Source organism: Magallana gigas, chromosome 7 (genome assembly GCF_963853765.1).
Source record: "Magallana gigas chromosome 7, xbMagGiga1.1, whole genome shotgun sequence".
Taxonomy (NCBI): Eukaryota; Metazoa; Mollusca; class Bivalvia; order Ostreida; family Ostreidae; genus Magallana; species Magallana gigas.
The window spans coordinates 5,879,211-5,897,660 of record NC_088859.1 but is presented as its reverse complement, the minus strand read 5'-3'; the positions used below and the strand labels follow the sequence as shown (position 1 = coordinate 5,897,660).

At 31.7% G+C, this 18,450-nt stretch overlaps 1 protein-coding gene across 4 annotated transcripts; it reads right to left on the bottom strand.

The window, feature by feature from the left end:
- Window positions 1-1,774: 1,774 nt before the first annotated feature.
- LOC105335099 (uncharacterized) lies at window positions 1,775-15,738 on the bottom strand. 4 transcript variants are annotated; one of them, XM_066066380.1, is made up of 14 exons: window positions 14,154-14,176; window positions 12,842-13,043; window positions 11,647-11,714; window positions 11,443-11,515; window positions 10,918-11,090; window positions 10,396-10,455; window positions 10,223-10,309; window positions 9,547-9,792; window positions 8,545-8,949; window positions 8,095-8,204; window positions 6,476-7,645; window positions 5,937-6,083; window positions 5,347-5,755; window positions 1,775-4,441 (listed from the first exon to the last, which is right to left on the bottom strand). In XM_066066380.1, the coding sequence occupies exons 3-14, from the start codon at window positions 11,675-11,677 to the stop codon at window positions 4,428-4,430; spliced, it is 2,925 nt and encodes a 974-aa protein (XP_065922452.1). In that variant the 5' UTR covers window positions 11,678-11,714; window positions 12,842-13,043; window positions 14,154-14,176; the 3' UTR covers window positions 1,775-4,427. The 4 variants fall into 4 exon arrangements, with proteins under 4 accessions (XP_065922452.1, XP_065922451.1, XP_065922450.1 ...); XM_066066378.1 differs by lacking the exon at window positions 14,154-14,176 and adding an exon at window positions 15,625-15,738 and having other exon boundaries at window positions 1,776-4,441; window positions 10,918-11,081; window positions 11,647-11,757; XM_066066377.1 differs by lacking the exon at window positions 14,154-14,176 and adding an exon at window positions 15,625-15,738 and having other exon boundaries at window positions 1,777-4,441; window positions 11,647-11,757.
- Between the last annotated feature and the right edge of the window lie 2,712 nt (window positions 15,739-18,450).

The following is an 18,450-nucleotide window of genomic DNA, read 5'->3' as shown; positions in this document are numbered from 1 at the left end:
GCTGGGGGTAAAATAAAATGTCTCCAGAATTCACCAAATTTGCAGAAATGTTTTCTATAATCTTAGTTTACATTTTAACATGAAAGACCACATCACAATCATCGTTAATTTTATCATTTATTGCATTTGAAGAAATTGCACATTATGTAACAAAAAACCTATGAATAATATATGAAATATAAATAAAGGCAAAAAACATACCAATTACATCACAAAATATTAACACAATAGGAAAAACTTAACACTATTTGTTATAAAGAAAAATATCACAATTTAACCAAAAATCATATGTCATACAAATGCATATATGTAAAGAAAAAGTAGTCACAAGATTATTTCCAAATTTTAGCATAATAATAATCAATACATTAGTAATAAGATTGAGCATTTAAAAAAATATCGATGGTGAAATTAAAAAAAATTAAAATAAAAGGAAAATATTAGAACAAAATATTTGGAGTTTTACAAGTTACCTCCCTTTGAAAAGTTAGAAAATGCTGAAAACAGCTGAAATGATTTTTTTTGCATCTTGTAACCCTTGGTTTACCATCAATTGACTCGTGAAATAATGCTTTAATACCGTCATATCCATTTCTTTCAAAAGACAATTTCAGTACGATGTAAGGGTTATAGAACATTAAAGTGAAAATCTTTTTTGTATAGAGATAAAACGCTTTAAAATGGCAGCCACCCCCAGCCTCGTTAAATCAAAAATCAAAAATTCATTATGATTCTCTTTATATCACAAAACTAAGTTACCTATCTATGGTTCGAAATTATGAAAGAAAAGTGAGACAGTAACATAGAACATCAAACAATCACGACGTTATTGCTATTGAAAAGTCAGATAATTTTTAGAAATCAACGTATTTTGTTTAATCATATATTGTTCGATATAATAAAACGTTTATAGCATTTATGTTCATATGGCGAAGCCCTCGGTAAATATGATTTTTCTTGGAGTAATAAATCTTCATATATCCCTCATTATTATGCAATAAATGTATATTGTCAATTGTGGTCTGAAACAGAGATGCTTAAACAGGGAATATATACTAGTGGTATATAGAGTCTGAGAGGTCGTGCAATGCTAGTAAAACATTGCAAGATTACATGAGACATGTTAAGCAACAGTCTCATGGTCACAAAACACACGCATATACAGCAGCGATTCATCTTATGACCTTTAAAAATCGTGCATCACTCTTGCGAGTACACAAAACGTTGTAAAACGTTCGTACTATTGTTCGTACGTTGCACTGCGATGATTTGGATCGCATTCGGTCGCAACTGAATATTGTGCATGTCCACTATTTTGAGGAGACTTGATGCGAGCACTAAAATGCATGCAACGAATGCGAGACCTCGTGCAACATATGCGAGAGCTCGTGTAACGTATGAGAGACCTCGTGCGAATCTAAAAACAATTTCGATCACTTTTCGAAGTGTTGTAAAGTGCTCGTGCGCCAATTGTGAAAGGGGCTGTACATGTCCGCTATTTTTAGACCCCTTTCACAATTGGCGCAGGAGCTCTTTACAACACTTTGCGATCGAAATGCTTAAGCTGAGCACGAGCTCTCGCATACGTTGCACGAACTCTCGCATACGCTGCACGAGCTCTCGCATGCGTTGTAGTGCTTGCACCAAGTCTCCTCAAAATGGTGAACATGCAAACTATTCAGACGAGACCGAATGCGACCCAAAGTATTGCAATGCAACACACGAACATTTGTACGAACGTTTCACGACGTTTTGTTCACTTACAAGAGTGATGCATGATTTTTAAAGGTCGTAAGACGAGTTGCTGCTGTTTAAGCCCCTTTTACAATTGGCGCACGACCACTTTACACCACTTTGCGATCGAAATTTTTAAGCTTCGCACAAGCTCTCGCAGACGTTGCACGAGCCCTTTCTTACGTTGCACGAGCTCTCACATTCGTTGCATACGTTTTACTGGTCGCATCATGTCTCCTCTGAATAGTGGACATGCACACTATTCAGACGCGACCGAACGCGATCCAAATTATCGCTGTGCAACGCACGAACATTAGTACTAACGTTTTACAACGTTTTGTGTACTCGCAAGAGTGATACACGATTTATAAAGATCGTAAGATAAATCGCTGGTGTTTATGGGTCTGTTTTGCGACCGTGAGACTGTTGCTCAACGTGTCTCATGTAATCTTGCAACGTTTTACTATCATTGCACGACTCATCAGCCTCAATATGCCATGCTTTGCTACTAGAATATGTACTATGTATAAGTATCTCTGTTTAAGATCAAAATTTACAGTATACATTTATTGCATGGTGGTGAGGGAAATACATGTATGAAGATTTATTCCCTCAAGAAAAATTATATTTCCCGAGGGCTTCGTCCGAGAGAAATTTGTTTTTTCTGGGGAGTAAATCTTCACATTCCCTGAACATTAATGCAATAAACGTTTTATTTTACTAAGCAACACATGATTACACAAAATACGTTGATTTCTAATAGTGTTTGACTTTTCAACAGTCGCAACATTAATGTCGTGATTGTTTGATTTCCTATGTAACTGTCTCACTTTTCTTTCATAAATCATATATAGTTAAGTTGGTTCTGAAATATAAAGAGAACCATAATGATTAAATATTTTTGATTTAATCATATTTGTCAACATTATATGTTCATAAAGGCCTTTTCATTCCTATGACATCGTCCTGTCACGTGACTTTCTAGACCATTCAGATATAATAGAATAATCATATTGAAGTATAATAATAAATGCTGCTACATATCTGTATCTTCTTAGGCGGTATCTTTTCTCGCGTTCAGCTATGTCTACTGAATATGGGTGGTGTATATACCCCCTCTGACTCGCACGATCATTCGTACCATGGAACGCATAATCGCACGTCCAATTGCATTTGTTCACGTTCAATCGTCCGATACCTAGTCTCTCGCGCGATCATATCGCATTATCTTTCAACAGTCGATTTCATTGTACAACAGTTGTATTTAGACGCAAGATTTATCGCAAGATATATCGCAAGATTTAATACGTTTACATCGCGCAACGCTCGCTTAGATCGTGCGAATTTCGTACGAATACTTTTTTCAAATGCGATTATTTCAGCAATAGTTTACGATTCATATTCAATGTTATCGGTCGCACGAATATTCAGTCGCTTCTGCCCATGCACCAATTGTGAAAGGGGCTTTAGCCAAAAATTCCGATCGCAGTGTTGTAAAGTGTCTATGAGCCATTTGTAAAGGAGGCTTTACGCCGTATTTTGGAGTCCTTCTTCAGTCACTATTGTTACGTTTATTCTTCGTTCAATTTTACTACAAGTCATTTATTATAGAGTTTGGTCAATTTCCAGTACAAATTTATTGTCATAATGGTTTTGAACTGCGTTGCAATAAATTATTTGTTGTTTTGTTACTCTTACTGCTTTGCAAATATCTGGAATCTAGACTTCTTTGCCCTTGGTTGAAGAGAAGATTCATTAAGATGCATGAAGGATGAAACTGATACTAGTAGTATGTGATGATCGAAAACCTGTGTCTGAAGTCAAGAATTTACGTGTCTGAAAAAAAAATCCGATTATATTTATTAAGACCCGGGATTGAGTCCTTGAAACAAATAATTTGGTCTAGCAGAATGCGTGCTACCTTACAGATTTGTAGAATTAACAAAGTTACCTGGGGTTAGAAATCACGTGGTGAATTATAATATTCAACAAGTCAAAGTATATCGTTTACAGCAGGGAACGCATGCACATGAAGAAACAGTTTTCTCTTTTTAGCCATGAGCCCACGTTTGTCTTGTGATCACCCTTTAATATAAGCGTATAAATATACATCTATCATTACAAGAACAATAGACAAACATGCGCTGACTATGTATTGACTTTGTTATGCATTAAGTCTGTAAAAAAGTGTGCGTCATTATTATCCTTTAGAGATTTAAGAAAATGAAATGACCCCCTACCTATGAAAACGACTTTGTAAATACATGTATGAACTTTTAATAAATGTAATTGTAAAAAGTTGCAACTAGGACATTGACAATTCCTACAATTAAAAGAAATATGCTCATTTCAAAATTTATTTTGTCGCAGTTTGAAATGTCCTTAAGTGTTTGTTGTTATAAAAGAAAAAGAAAACAAGAATAATTAAATAGAAATAAAGCTGTAAAAATATTTATATCAATTAAAAAAAACGAATTTTCCCTCAGATCCTTCCATTTTGATATTCCTTTAGTTAATATTTCAGCATCAGTTTAAGTTTTGCTTTACTTGACTATGGACAAGAAACAACATTGCACATCCCACACAAATTCAACAAACTGCGGATAGTTTTCAAGTTGGTGTACATTTCCAAAATTACCGTCTCCTAAATCAGCAGTAATGCCCCACTGTTCTCATCAATTTTATCACCATCTTTAATTATCTGATTCTAAAATAAAAAATTAAATAATATATAAGTTTTTTTAGCCTGATAATTAGGGTGCAAAGAAAAAAAATTGTCACATCAAACTTCAAATTATTTCTATTCTCCCCCGCCATGCCTTTTAACTCATATAGCCAATAAACACTTTTCCAAATCTGACTAAGACATATATTCTATATTATATTTTACAGTTTTTAGTCCAATTGCCTTGGGTGTCATCAAAAAGAAAAGTATTTTTCTATATGCATCATCTCAACCATCTTAAAGGACTGGATAGTAGTATTAATTTTTAACTATATAAAACCTCTTGAGAGAAGAGCTCTATATAAAAATTAAAAAAAATAAAAGCTTAAATATTTATATATTTTCTTTACTTAATATTAGGTTATGGTTAAAGGAAAAATTTAAGATACAGTATACCTAATGGTTATTTGATGACCACCCAGTCTCCTTAAAAACCTTTGCGTATTTCAGGTATGATCAGGTAAAAGTTTTTTCCCGCCTGTTTAAGGTGGCTCAACACACCAATATATTATTAAATGAATCTATAAAGTGTCTATTTTGAAATATAACTTCAGAATTAAGATACCTATGATGATTCAAAATTTTTAATTGAATTTGTTGTGGTTTTTGTGCAGAGAATCAGGAATATTTAAGCCCTTAAATATCTTGTTTGAAAGCCAAAGTAACCCCCCCCCCCCCAAATTCTCCGACAAAACAAAACACATTCATATATTTATATACACTATATTTTCTTTAAAAAGAAAATGAATTATGTTAAATTTAGGTTCCAATTACATGTTCCTTTATTGAAAGGTTACTGTTGATTCAATGCCTCTTGGTCTTAATCTTAGTCCTACTTTTAAAGTAAAATATCTTCATTGGGTGATACAATCACATATAAATCTTACCTATTTCATGAACAACCAAAACACCTGGGTGAGGTTCGACAGTAGACGACTCTGCTCTAATCGGTGGGGGAACGGATTCTGACGATAATTTAGATGTTGAACTGGGGTCAAATGATTCCAACGAAGTAGGATTTGAATTTGAAATTCCACTCGGTACTAAAGGAGATAGTACGGGAGTGTTACTTTTTGATTTATCAAAAATCAAATTAAAAGAGGTATGAATTTCTGCTCTAGCTTGTTTGGAAGCGTTTTCTTTGCGAAGAATATCCTCATTTTCCACGATTTTTTTTGCCAGGTGTTTGTACCCAGTTTCCCTAAGAACCTCAAGAAAGTCGTGGTAAGCGTTCGATCCTCTTCTAATTAAGTCATCCAAAAGGCGGCGAACTTTTTCAATGCGCGTTCGTTCATTCTGGTAATGACAGTGCATGAAGAGAATAAGGTCTTATTAGGTCGTGTGTAAATTTTTAGAGCACAGTTTGTTTTTATCATTTACAGTCAAAAATATCTCATTAATATATTTTGTGTCTTTTGAATTGGGGGTACATATATTGTACTTAATTAAAAATTTTGTACAGGCTAAGAAAACTTACCTTTATATACTCCATCATAGTAGGAGTGAAAATATCCTTGCCTAAAAGCTCGTCATAAATGATATCCACGTCCAAGGTTTCAACAAGCGCCACCCGTGTACGGCGCAGGGCATCTTTGTGTATTTGTTCCATGCCATAGGCATTACTCTAAAATTAATTCGAATGACACAGTCATCACAGAGAAAGTTAAGTTAATAAGATTGTTAATGTTTTCAATCATTAGGTCATTCGAATGATTTTTAATTTTCGGTGGGCTAAAAAAGGGGGTTCTCGAATGAATCTAGTGAACAACATACATCTCAGTTATCCTGCTACTTGTATATCTTGCACATTTTCAAATTTTCTAAGTTTTCCGAATTTTGAAAGGTTTCACACGATTGAAAAAGTATATTTTAAATGATTCATGAAATATTTATTAAAGAATTATAAAAACTTGATTTTGTTTAATGAAGCACATACAATGAAATTTCTTTTGAATCTTCAATGCACAAAATGTATATAATTTATTTAATATAACCTAATATTGACTTTATGCACACCTTCCTATGACCGATTAAAGAGTCCACTTCTATCTCAGGATTTTGGTCACATTTTGAGCATTTAACCCCACGATCAGTTGATATATCCTTCTCTAATATGATATGATCCTTTGGAAAATCATCGTATGGTGTTCTTACACATCTGTATCCAAGATGAAATGGTTCTTTGTCTGTTTGAAAAGTCTGGGTCAGATCGGATAGAACCTCACATATGATTTGTTTCATACCTGACCACAAAGAACTGTCAATTGTTCCTACACGATCATTTATATTAATGGCTTGAATTTCAATTGAATGAGGATATTCTTCATCTGCGTTCTCCTTTCCACGTCGAATACCGATAAGCACTGTTAGTGTCGTGTTCTTACATTCCAGTAATGTTACATTGTCATATACGCAATACTTTTCTTCACTTTGCCATAATGTCATATTATGTTTGTTGATGCATGAAGCAACAAGGCAATGGAAAATATCAATCGGTAAAAATTCAAACACAAAACATAATGTAGATGAAACAGTACAGTTTTCTAGAATGCTCTTTGTGTACTGTTGCTTGTTCATGCATGGAACATACCATAGTGTTGAATTTAGTTCTGCTATCATATCTAGTTTAACCATGTGTTTAACAAGTTTATCTCGGTTTTCGTGGAATGTAAGATCGCTGTTACTCCACAAATCATTAAGTAATTGACTAGATAACAAACCAGAGCCATTTAATTCTTTGAATTGTTCCAGACTATGTTTGTCATTCACAACAATGCTTTTATAGGCATCAGCAAACCATTGCACATCAAGAATTATTTCTTCTAAATCTTTTTGAAATAAAATTACTCCCGTATCATGAAAATACATAAGGACTGTAACTAATTCGCCAATATTGTTTATAAGCTGGTCATCTATCCTCTGAAGATCCTCGAGAATACTTGAAATGCTACACATTTTGAAAGACCTTCTCTTCAATTTTAATACAGACTCAACCTTAGTCCAGGATTTTGGAATACCTTTACCCCAGTGATCCTGTAATTTCAATGTTGATGCAATGCACTTTTTGAGATCTTTCAGGTTCTTGTCGGACGTTTTCTCCACCAAAAATGCTCGGTTTTTATCAAGGTGTTTTACTAATGTTTCCGGAAGAGTATCAGAAATTTCCTCAAAATACTTCAAAAGAACCTTGATAAAAAAAATTGAGTTTAAATGTGATAAAATCATTAAGATTTTGGTATTGAACCAATATGTTTTATACTTTAAAAAAAGGCAATATCACATTAACACTATTTCATCTAAAAACACGTGCGTACAAAACGTTTGAGAGTACATATGCTAAGATTTGCCAGTCTCCAGGCTTTAGACTAAAAAATGGCGTTACAAAAAACTTGAAGCATTCACGTTACAGCGACATGTTAATTTTTTAAACACCAAAGTGTATCGTTATGTAATAAAAAGAAAGAGGTTGACTTTATGGGCTTATAATTTTTTTTTATATCCTCAAACAACGATAAAGAGCAAAGAATTACGGAAATTTTAAACTAAAATAGTTTGATCTTGAATATATTCAAATGAATTTTTTTTTTTACATTTATGAACCATAATCTAGTTGTGCACTAAACATAAACACTGACCGTCTTATCTTTATCTGCTTCTCTGCCTCCAAGGTGTGAGGCTACAAAAATAACGGGTGCGGACACTGAACCGTAGGTATGAATGAATCTGAGCCAGTACCTTATATAATCTGTTAAAAATAGAAAGCAGTACAATCAAATAATTTTAGAAAATCGTTATTGCTTAAAACAAAGATGTACATAATTTATTCTAAAAAGTTGACTCTGTGCACATTAACAAGAATAAAAAATTAACTGAATATCACAAACATGGCTAAGATATGATATCTAGTCACACATCATCATATAAAAAGGAGCCGCTGACATGTTAATAAGATCCCATCCTTTCATCGGCGATGTATTTTCTATTGAATTTTCGTTGAGAACAAAGAAGAGAAAAGGTCTTTACATATTTTTAATGTACATCTATAAAAACAAAAGTTTTCATTATAACTGGATGTTTTAGTTTACCTGCGTACGTCCAGTCACTGTAAAATCCCTCGTCCATTGGTCTGTCTAAGCCTTTTGAGATGTCAATCAAAACGATATAAAACGCCCGAGAACTAAAGAAAATGCGATGACATGCATTTTTTCCATCGAAATCCAGAAGATTTAACCTTTTCATTCCGGTTTTGTTCTTTGAACGTACACAACAACAGATATCACCCAATGGTTGCAATATCTGACTTTTGTTGACTTTAAGCACTACATCAGAGGGGTCTCTTGAGTTACTGACAGGTGGCTCAGTATCTAAATTTGTCTGTTTTGCAATAAGATGTTCTCCTGTCTGTACGTCTTTGAGTTCCATTTTGTCAAAAGAAGTTAGACTGGGTTCATTTCCATCGGGCTTTTCCCCCCTTTCTTTGTCATTTGCCACTGGAATAATACATAACATTTTTTAGGTAACTAATTTAATACAACCTCTGTTAAGTCCTAAAGAAACTAAATAAAGAACAACTCACATTGCTTGTGATATTAACAAAAATCAAATATTTAAAAAAACCAAACTTTATACAAACTTTTGAATATAGAAAACCCTTTGAATGAAAATAATTAAACAAATATTTAAAAAAACCCCTGACCGAATAGTTGATTAAGTGTCAAAAAATTCTTTTAATAAAAAAAAGCATACAATTTTTTTCTTATAAGGAGATATGAGGCAATATATTTCATTTTTAGAATACTATTTTATCGTTGTATCTGGTTAAAAAGAATTGAACTGTTGAAATATACTTCCCACTTTCATTACTCATTTTTTTAAAAAGAAAAAAACCTACATAAACATAACTTGGTATTCCATACATACCTGTGTTCAAGATGGTTTATGTATATTTTCATGAGATTTACACAACCTTATGCATTATGGATTATGTTCATTCATTCATTTTCCCGTTTGCACTTCTTTATGCATCTAATGTCATTCATTTTCTTTTAATAGTGTTACAAAAAAACTGAGTGTATTTTAATTATCACCTATAATTGTGCACTCCTTTGCGTCCAGCATAAATTCATGGGAATAAATTTTGATTCCTCTTGTTGACTCCGTCCTTAGATTACTTTTTCTCTTAAGTTTTTCAACAAGATTTATCTTTCCTGTGTCAGCAGTCCCAATCACAATTCCTCTTCCACTATATTCATTTACACTTCCCTTATTCATGCTCTCTACAAATTGTTGTCTCCTCTCCATACTCCAACTTAAAATTTCAGGAGGTACATTTACTGAAATTAATGTAAAAAGGTAAAACATGTTTTTTTTTCATTTTCCATTGGAATATTCACATGGTACAAGCTAAATTGTTCTTAATTTTCTAGGCAATCAAATTATCAATGTTGCAAGTCTTAGGTCTAAAAATGCCACCATGGCAATGGCATAAATTTCCGACAGGGTTTTAACTTACTTAACTTGCTTGAGAATTTTTTTTACACAGACTGCATAGATATGTTCCATAAAATTAATATATGGGTTGATGAGCTGACACTTCAAATGATTGAAATAAATATATGTAAGCACTGTATCCATTTATAAATCAAAGATTTATATGAGCATGTAACCGATTTTTAATCAAAATGATTGTATTACATGTACACTATTAATGCAAAAACACAAAAAATAAATCTAAACATAATAATATAATTTGTCTGTACTTACATATTTTTGCAATAAGTTTAGGTTTTTTGTCGCTCGGGAACTCGTGTAAAAGATAGTTTAGTCCTTGACTTTCAATTTCAGCAATTTCTAAATAAATGTAAATTCAAATTTGACAATAACAAAAAAAAAATTAATTTAAAAAAAATCCTGTTCCTATATGAAATTGCACACACCTGACCTCGGCAACAGAGGATCTTTATCTTTATGGTCAAAATCAATGTCTGTAACACATGCTGGAAAGTCAAAATAAACATTACAGTATATAAGTGATCAGTATGTTCTTTTAGTATATAACTTTGATTTAATGATGTTAAAATCAAATGCAAAGAAATTGTATATTTATTTAAATCGATTTGTTGAAATATGTTTTCATCTAGACGGTTAAACTTAGTATGTTAAACTAAGTATGCTTGTAATTAATTATATAACACAATAAACTGATCTGGTAATGGTGTATTTGAACGTATACACTCTGTTTTTTATCTTTTAAATATATTATTTTCTTTTTGCAAGGAAAAAACGTGGAATTTGGTCATAATAAAGTTTATTGTACTACATGAAAAAAAAATTAACAGATAAAATAAATTAAATATCAATCAGGAAAAAAAAGGTTCGAGTAAGCAATTCCAATCATTTAAGTCAAAATTTAAATATATTTCAGTGTTCAAAAAAGATTGTTGAGTTAATTTAAATACCTTTGCGTTTACAACAAATGTCCCTCCGTTTGTAAATAATAGCTACTACTATACAAGTGAGTACCAGAAATCCTACACTTGTCGATATAGCTATAACTACTACATCATCGGTACTTGTTGGAGATGAACTATTTTCAGCTGCTCTCGAAATAGATGTTATATCACTTGAAGTCCTGTAACGAAATCAAAGGCATTAAATTTTTGAGAAAACCGAAAGATAAACTTAACAATAATATTCAAAATAACTTTGTCATTATGTATACGTAAACCAAAAAGAACATATCTGCTTTTTTAGCACTGACAGTGCATTTGATATATAAACTTGATTTATCTTAATATTCTATAAATCCATGGAACAAATTGGACACAAATATATGTATGCTCATAAAATGGATCTTTTTCTTGTAAAAATTAAGTAATAAAATGAAAGTTACAAATTGAACATAAACATGACTGATGTCAACAAATAATTTCAATGAAATAAGACTAATGATGAAACTTGATTAAAAAAACCCCACAACTAACGTTGTTGCCAGTTTGCAAGATGACTCGGCGAGGTAGCAGCGACCAATCGGATCAATATCCATACATTTTGGGTCTGCAAACATCAAAAATAGAAATTAATGCTCTCTCTCTCTCTCTCTCTCTCTCTCTCTCTCTCTCTCTCTCTAAAATCATATATACAACCATATATTTTAAACAAATAAAGGTGGCGAAATCTAAACTTACATTTATAACTTTCATCACTGAGATAGAACATATCTGGACAACCATCTTCGAACGTTGTACAGTTGTAACTATTAAAGTAATTGCTTTCCTGTACATAAACCATACACAAACCTAGAATAATGAAAAACCAATGCAATAGTAAACAAATATAAAACATTCCAAAATATAAGTTTTAAACAGTTTTAAAATACCACAAATATGTGTATTGATGTAAAGATATTAAATATAAGAGTTGTGCTGCATGTAATAATTTTGAATTTATTGGCATGGTATTTCCTTCAGTCCGTACTCAAAACTGATAGGGCAACCAAATGTCTTTCAGACAATCAAAGTGCTCGTTCATATTCATATACACATCTACTTGATCTTTGTTAAATTCAGGCGACTTTTGCTGATACCAGTCAGCCTCGATGAGAGCACTATCGATAGAATAAGATGGAGAAAATGACAAGATATTTGATTGTAGAATATCATTTGAAGTTTTATAAAACTGCTTCAAATTAACTATTTTATAATGAAATCTTAAACATGGAACAATATTTGTGCTACAATGTATAAAAATTAAAATGTAAAACTATTTGCAAGAAAACAAAATTATCAAGATTTAATGTTTGGGACAACCCCAGTCTTAAAAATCCCAATCCCAGCACAGGGGCTCGTCACGAAGTTATTCACCCTTTTATATCTACCACCTCTATAAAATAAAATGTATTTTATTGTATAGAAGGTGGTAGATATAAAAGGGTGAAAAACTTCGTGTCGAGCCTCTGTGATCCCAGTACACATTCTTGTCTCTCCCACTATGAATAGATACATTCCAAGTATTGAACCTGTATAATGTTGCAAATCGATGTTATGTTAAATGTACATCGTTTGGACGAAAAAAAAGTTATCAGATAGGATGATATTTATTTTGTAGTATCTTATCCTTCCTAAAATAAGCATTTTAATCTGAGACTCCTTTTGTTATTCCCCCATCTTCATTTTACAGAATAACTCGGACGCTGTGCCGTTTATTCAACTGAATGTTGACTGAGAGATCTGGAAAGTTGACCAAATAGCAAAATCAATCCTGCCATTCAGTAAACATTTAGTGAATCATACAGTCTCATTTTAGCTGTTTGAATGGTACAACTTCATCCCATGTTAAACATTGATTATCTCTATCTAAATAAGGTTACATACATGTACTTACCTTTTACAACCTGAGGTCTGGTCCTGTTATAACAAAACTCCATTAATGTAGTTAGGTCGTGGACAGGTAGGCAGTGGTATCGGTTAAGAGGGGATTTAGTGTCATTAGAGCAGTTCAGTCTCCTGGATGCCTCCTCCCACTCAGTTTTATTTTGTGGACAAATGTCTATCTTGTTTACACCATACAAGTATGCTTCCGCAACCTGTAATGAAATGGAATGTTAAAAAAGAAATGTTAATTTAATATGTAATTAAAAGAGTGTTTATAAAGTAAAGGTTTTAACAGAATTTTGAAACACTTAGTTTAATCACTTATCAGTATCAGTATATCATAAAAAGTATTTTAAAAATTTCTAAAACGATGTATCTCATTTTCTACTGTCGCATGTCTTTATCTGAACTGTCAATCACCTCAGTATTATAACAGCAAATTCATATAGAATTAGGTAGATCAAAAATGCATTCTACAATAATAAAAAATGTTAATTTGTTTTACCAATAAAATGATGTTTTAAAGAGTAAATATAAGGTAGAATGTCTAGGAATAATGTCCAGGAATAAAACTTGTCTATTATTAATTTAATTGATAATTGAAATGTAGAAGACCGTACCTATGTTAAAATTGACTCTTTCAAAAAGTGTTGCTTATTCTACTAAAATAAGATTGGTCTGTAATTTTGATGTGATTTGTTATTCACCTATGAGAGTGGGAGAACATTTACCAGTTTTCAGCAATCTTTAAAATATTAGATGAAAGTGTGAATTGTCATAGTAATTAGATATGACTTGATTGATATCGTTTACTTTGTTTCTTAACCTTTAAAAAATGAAAATAAAAAGCCGACAAAATTTTCCTATTTTTCGATCTTTTCAAATAGTTCTTTGAAGGTTGGATTCCATCTTTCGTTATATGTTTGTTTTGTTTCTTTGTCCTTTTTTGGGGGAAGGGGTGTTGGGTTGGCGATGGGTCGAATATGCATTGGTGTATATTCAAAATCATGTATCAATATGTTAGATTGTTAGTTATGTCTTTTAGGAGATTTTATTAAAGTCACTTTTTCTGATGAGACAGGTTTTGTATTCAAGATTTACATAGGAATTGATGATACATCATACTGTTTAATATTTTCTAAAATAAGTAATCTGCTTCCAATAAATCTTTAAAATCTTAAAACTTGAGAAAATGATATGGTGGGTTACGTAGATGTTAACGAGTTTGTGAATATATCGTTACATTTATATATTAATAACTTTGTTTATGATACATGTAATTGCGAATTCACACTGTAGATCATAATAAAAAAAAATACTACCAGTTGCGGGAGGGGGGTTCCAAGCTTAACCAGGTCTGTCTGTGGTATGCATGTATAGATTGAAAGTTTACAGTGTGTACCAATTGACGTTTCGCGCCGAGACCATTCGCCCCGAAAGACCTTTCGCGCTGAGACGTTTCCTGCCTGTGCTATTTATTTATCTATAACGACATATATTGCGATGTTTTAAGATAAATATTTGTTAAATATTAATATATTTGATTTATATTGACTTTATTAAAAAACTGTCTAAAATGATTAATATGCTTATTGTTCCATATTCATTGATAACTTAAATTAAATGCATAAAACAATAATCAACCGCAGATATTAGTTACTGTATTATGTTATTTTTAGCAATTATTAGTGAGTGTCTGATTCAGTTTTCTAATTAAAGTGTTTGGAGGCTCCCCATGTCAAGTTTCAGAGGAGAAAATATAATTATGAGACGGGTATCAAATATGTGAACTAGTGGCCTACGCTTCATTTGCGAAGTTCCATTTTACACCATCATCAATGTACTTTTGAAATTGAAAGATTTACTACCTACAGAAATAATTATGTTTATTTAGCAATCAGCAGTAAGTGTCTGATTTAGTTTTCTACATAATTACCGTAAGGTGTAGACTCCATGTCAAACCAAGGGGGAAATGCACAGGTAGAATATGAGACGGGTGTTGAATAATTATGAAAACTGGTAGATACATATTGGAATAATAATAATAATAATAATAATACATTTATAATACAATTATTGATAATTAATAATACTTTATAATACTAATTTTACTTCATCATATTAATTTACTGTTACATGTACCACATAAATGTAGTTAACCGGTGCGAAACATCTTGGGGTGAAACGTCTCGATGCGGATTCTCTTTCGGGGCGAATTGACTGGTCCTATGTCTTTATCGTACGAAAAGACAGGCATTGCCAGTCTATCGGGGCGAACAGTAGGCGTGACCTTCCTCGTTTTATGCTTAATTTGTTTCAGAGAGTACATTAAACTAGGTCAGACCCAGTCTTTTAGTGTAGTAAAAGGATAGAAATATCTCGTGATCAATTTTAAACCCAAATATCAACAGAAATTTGCGGTCAAATGAGAGATATTGTTAAAAATATTGTAAATTAACCTAAGAAAGATAACAAGTGCTGTCCCTCCATTCTCAAAATAACAAAACGAAAGTGGTTGTTTGTCTTATTGAAATACATAGTTAAACCGTTTTTTCATATGATCAATTTTGATTAAGTTTGCCTTTGTTGTAACAAATTATCAAAAAGAAATTTATGGCAAGTCTAGACACAATGTTATAAAGTTGCTGATTTAAAAGCAAAACATTGCCGACCTGTATACATAGGAACACCATGTTTTATTTAAATGGCGTCAATTTTGATATCTTCCTCGCTCTTGCAAAACAAAGTATAAAATGTAATCAATCCGTGTAGTACACATTACATAATACTTACCGTTCTGGCGTGGTGGTTCTCTCCAATCCCGAGAACTATAATAATTATACAAAAGAAATACCTCGCCCATCTTATTTTGGGGCTCCTATATAACGCCATTTTAAATTCAATCAAAACTGCTGTTGATCTGCACTGGTGGATCCAGAGGGGGGGGGGTCTGAAAGTTGAAACTCCCTTTGAAAATGCAATAAAGGGAAAAAGAGAAGAAAAGAGAGGGAAAGAAGAAAAAACAGAGTGTGAATTTACATCTGCCAAAACAGTACAGTATAGGAGAATGTTTCGGTGGTATTTGTACTAAAGCCGAATGATTAAAATGCTTTGAAATACAAATGCTACATGTCAATTTTCGGGAGTTTTTAAAAGAATGGTTGTAATTGATCCACGACATTCAATGTTCATTGATCTAATAACAATTGTATTGATAGGATCACTGGTCATGAACTTACTTATCCTAGAAACTGTGAATTTCACTTAATCTTCGAAGATTGAAAAGTATAAAAATGAATGATATTGAGTTTATAATTTCACTGTATGCTGATGATACAGTTATAACAAGTCACTAAATGCAACAATGGAAGAGCAAGAAAACGTTTTTTATATAACGTCCAGTCTTTAAATGAATAATGCAAAAAACCATTGTATGGAATGGTAGTACAAAAATATTCAGAAGACAAAATCTGTTCAAAAATTTATTTCCAACGGACAACGAATTTTAAACTTTTGGGCATTCACTATGATGAGGACTGAAACCTATATAAGCTCAACTATGGCACCCCCCCCCCCAGATTTAATTAAAAAGTGTAACCGAACAATAGAAAAAGTATAATTAAACACCAATTGCAAAAATAACTCTTACAAAATCTTTAATCATATCTCAACTTAACCAGAAATTCACACAATTACCCAATCCATAACCCAAAATAAAAAAAGCACTTAATAGCATTATTATTTTTTTTTTTTACATTTGATAAAGTACAAAGAAAGACTGTTGCAAAAAAATAAATTTAGGGAGGGCTAAAAATACATGACTTAAAAAGTTATATAAAAGGTTATAAATCTAGACGGATAACATGATTTCTTTTTAATATCAATTCAAAGTGAAAACCTTTTTTTTTTTACAGATCTTGGTATAAAAATATCATACAGTTGTATATCTAAATGACTTAATGGATGATCGGAGGAAGTTTAAATCTTTAGACATTCTACAACTAAATTCAAAAAAAAAAACAATTATATTTTTTTCAAAACTTAGGCATGATATAATATCTAATATGAGAAGGTGTAATATATATACAGAAATGTAAGTCTATATTAACCTTTCATACCGATAGATAGCCTGATTTTTATTACAACAAAAAAAAAGAATCGAATGCTATGTAAATTGATCAGTAATCAAGCCAAGTTACAAAGGCTACAATTTCGAATCAACCATAAAATGGTAACAAAAATTGGAATTATGTTTAAGATTATTTAGTTTTTCTTATAAAGAAGAGGAAACAATATGCCACCTAATCAGGCTTGGGGTAATGCTAAATGTAATGGTAATGCATTGCAATGCTTTACATGTTTTCAAAGTAATGCTAGTAATGTGTAATGCCTCAAAACTAGCATTACAAGTAATGCTAATGTAATGCATTACTTTCCAAAATCTAGTGTAATGCTGGCATTACATGGCATTACTTTGCATTACTATGCATATTTATGCATGCTCACTTTAAAAAATGTGATGAATAAATGAATAGTTGAAATTAAATTTGATTTAATTTATTTATAAGAAGAAAGAAATAATTTTAATTGAGAAAAAAATGTTTTAATTGTACATGTTTTATTAAAAAAGGTTTTTTAAAATTCATTTTTGAATTGTTTATATTACTAAAGATAACAGCACAATTTCATAACATTTTTAAGAGTGTTGTTATTAAGAGTTTTTAATCATTTAAACAATTTACTCCAATTAGTTTGCACTTCAATAAGAAATGTGTCAACAATACACTATGCCCCCAGGATAATCTAAGTCTCAAAACAATCTATTGTTTGAGAAGTGCTAAACACCCCAGTCCCCTTCCCTTCGCTATGTCACAATAGAATATGAGACAGACATGCACCTTTAAAAGCAAAATGAATGCACTGTCCATCCATGATGAAAATCAATATCACTTCCAATATTATAACCCATTTGAAAATAATCTTACTTATTCTCTCTCTCTCTCTCTCTCTCTCTCTCGTATATTAATTACACTGTACATTAATTTGGACTGATAGAAAATACAAGATTTATGTATTTAATATAATATTATATAATATATCCTAAGAAAAAGATCGTCAAACAGTATTTTCCAGTCCAAGCTTTAACTGTTCCTGCAAAACATTTATTTAATATAGCCCGGAAGATGGATGCATTTAAAAGATGAACCCTTTGAAACTTCGATCATAAAGTGCAACAGCAATCTTTAGTCTTAAAGTGTCCTCCGTAAAAAGAAATACGATTAAAATATACTAAGAAATATAACTGGGAAAATCATCTGTTTATAAATTAATAAAATTAAGTGTCCATAATTATAAAGATTTGTGTTATCTGGGGATATATCTATATTTAGCTTTTAAAAACCGCAACATTATTTCATAAATTGTTTTTTGTTACGCATGTTATCCTGTGTCTCTATTTCATATCTGATATTGTATCATGCCAAATGTCTATAAATATCATTTTACTTATGTAATATGTTGTTCGTATTGCCACAATATAATTATATATTGAGCAGAATTTGAACCTGATACTGGGCATGAAGCTGTAGATATGTTAAAGAGTGTTGTATATTTGAAACA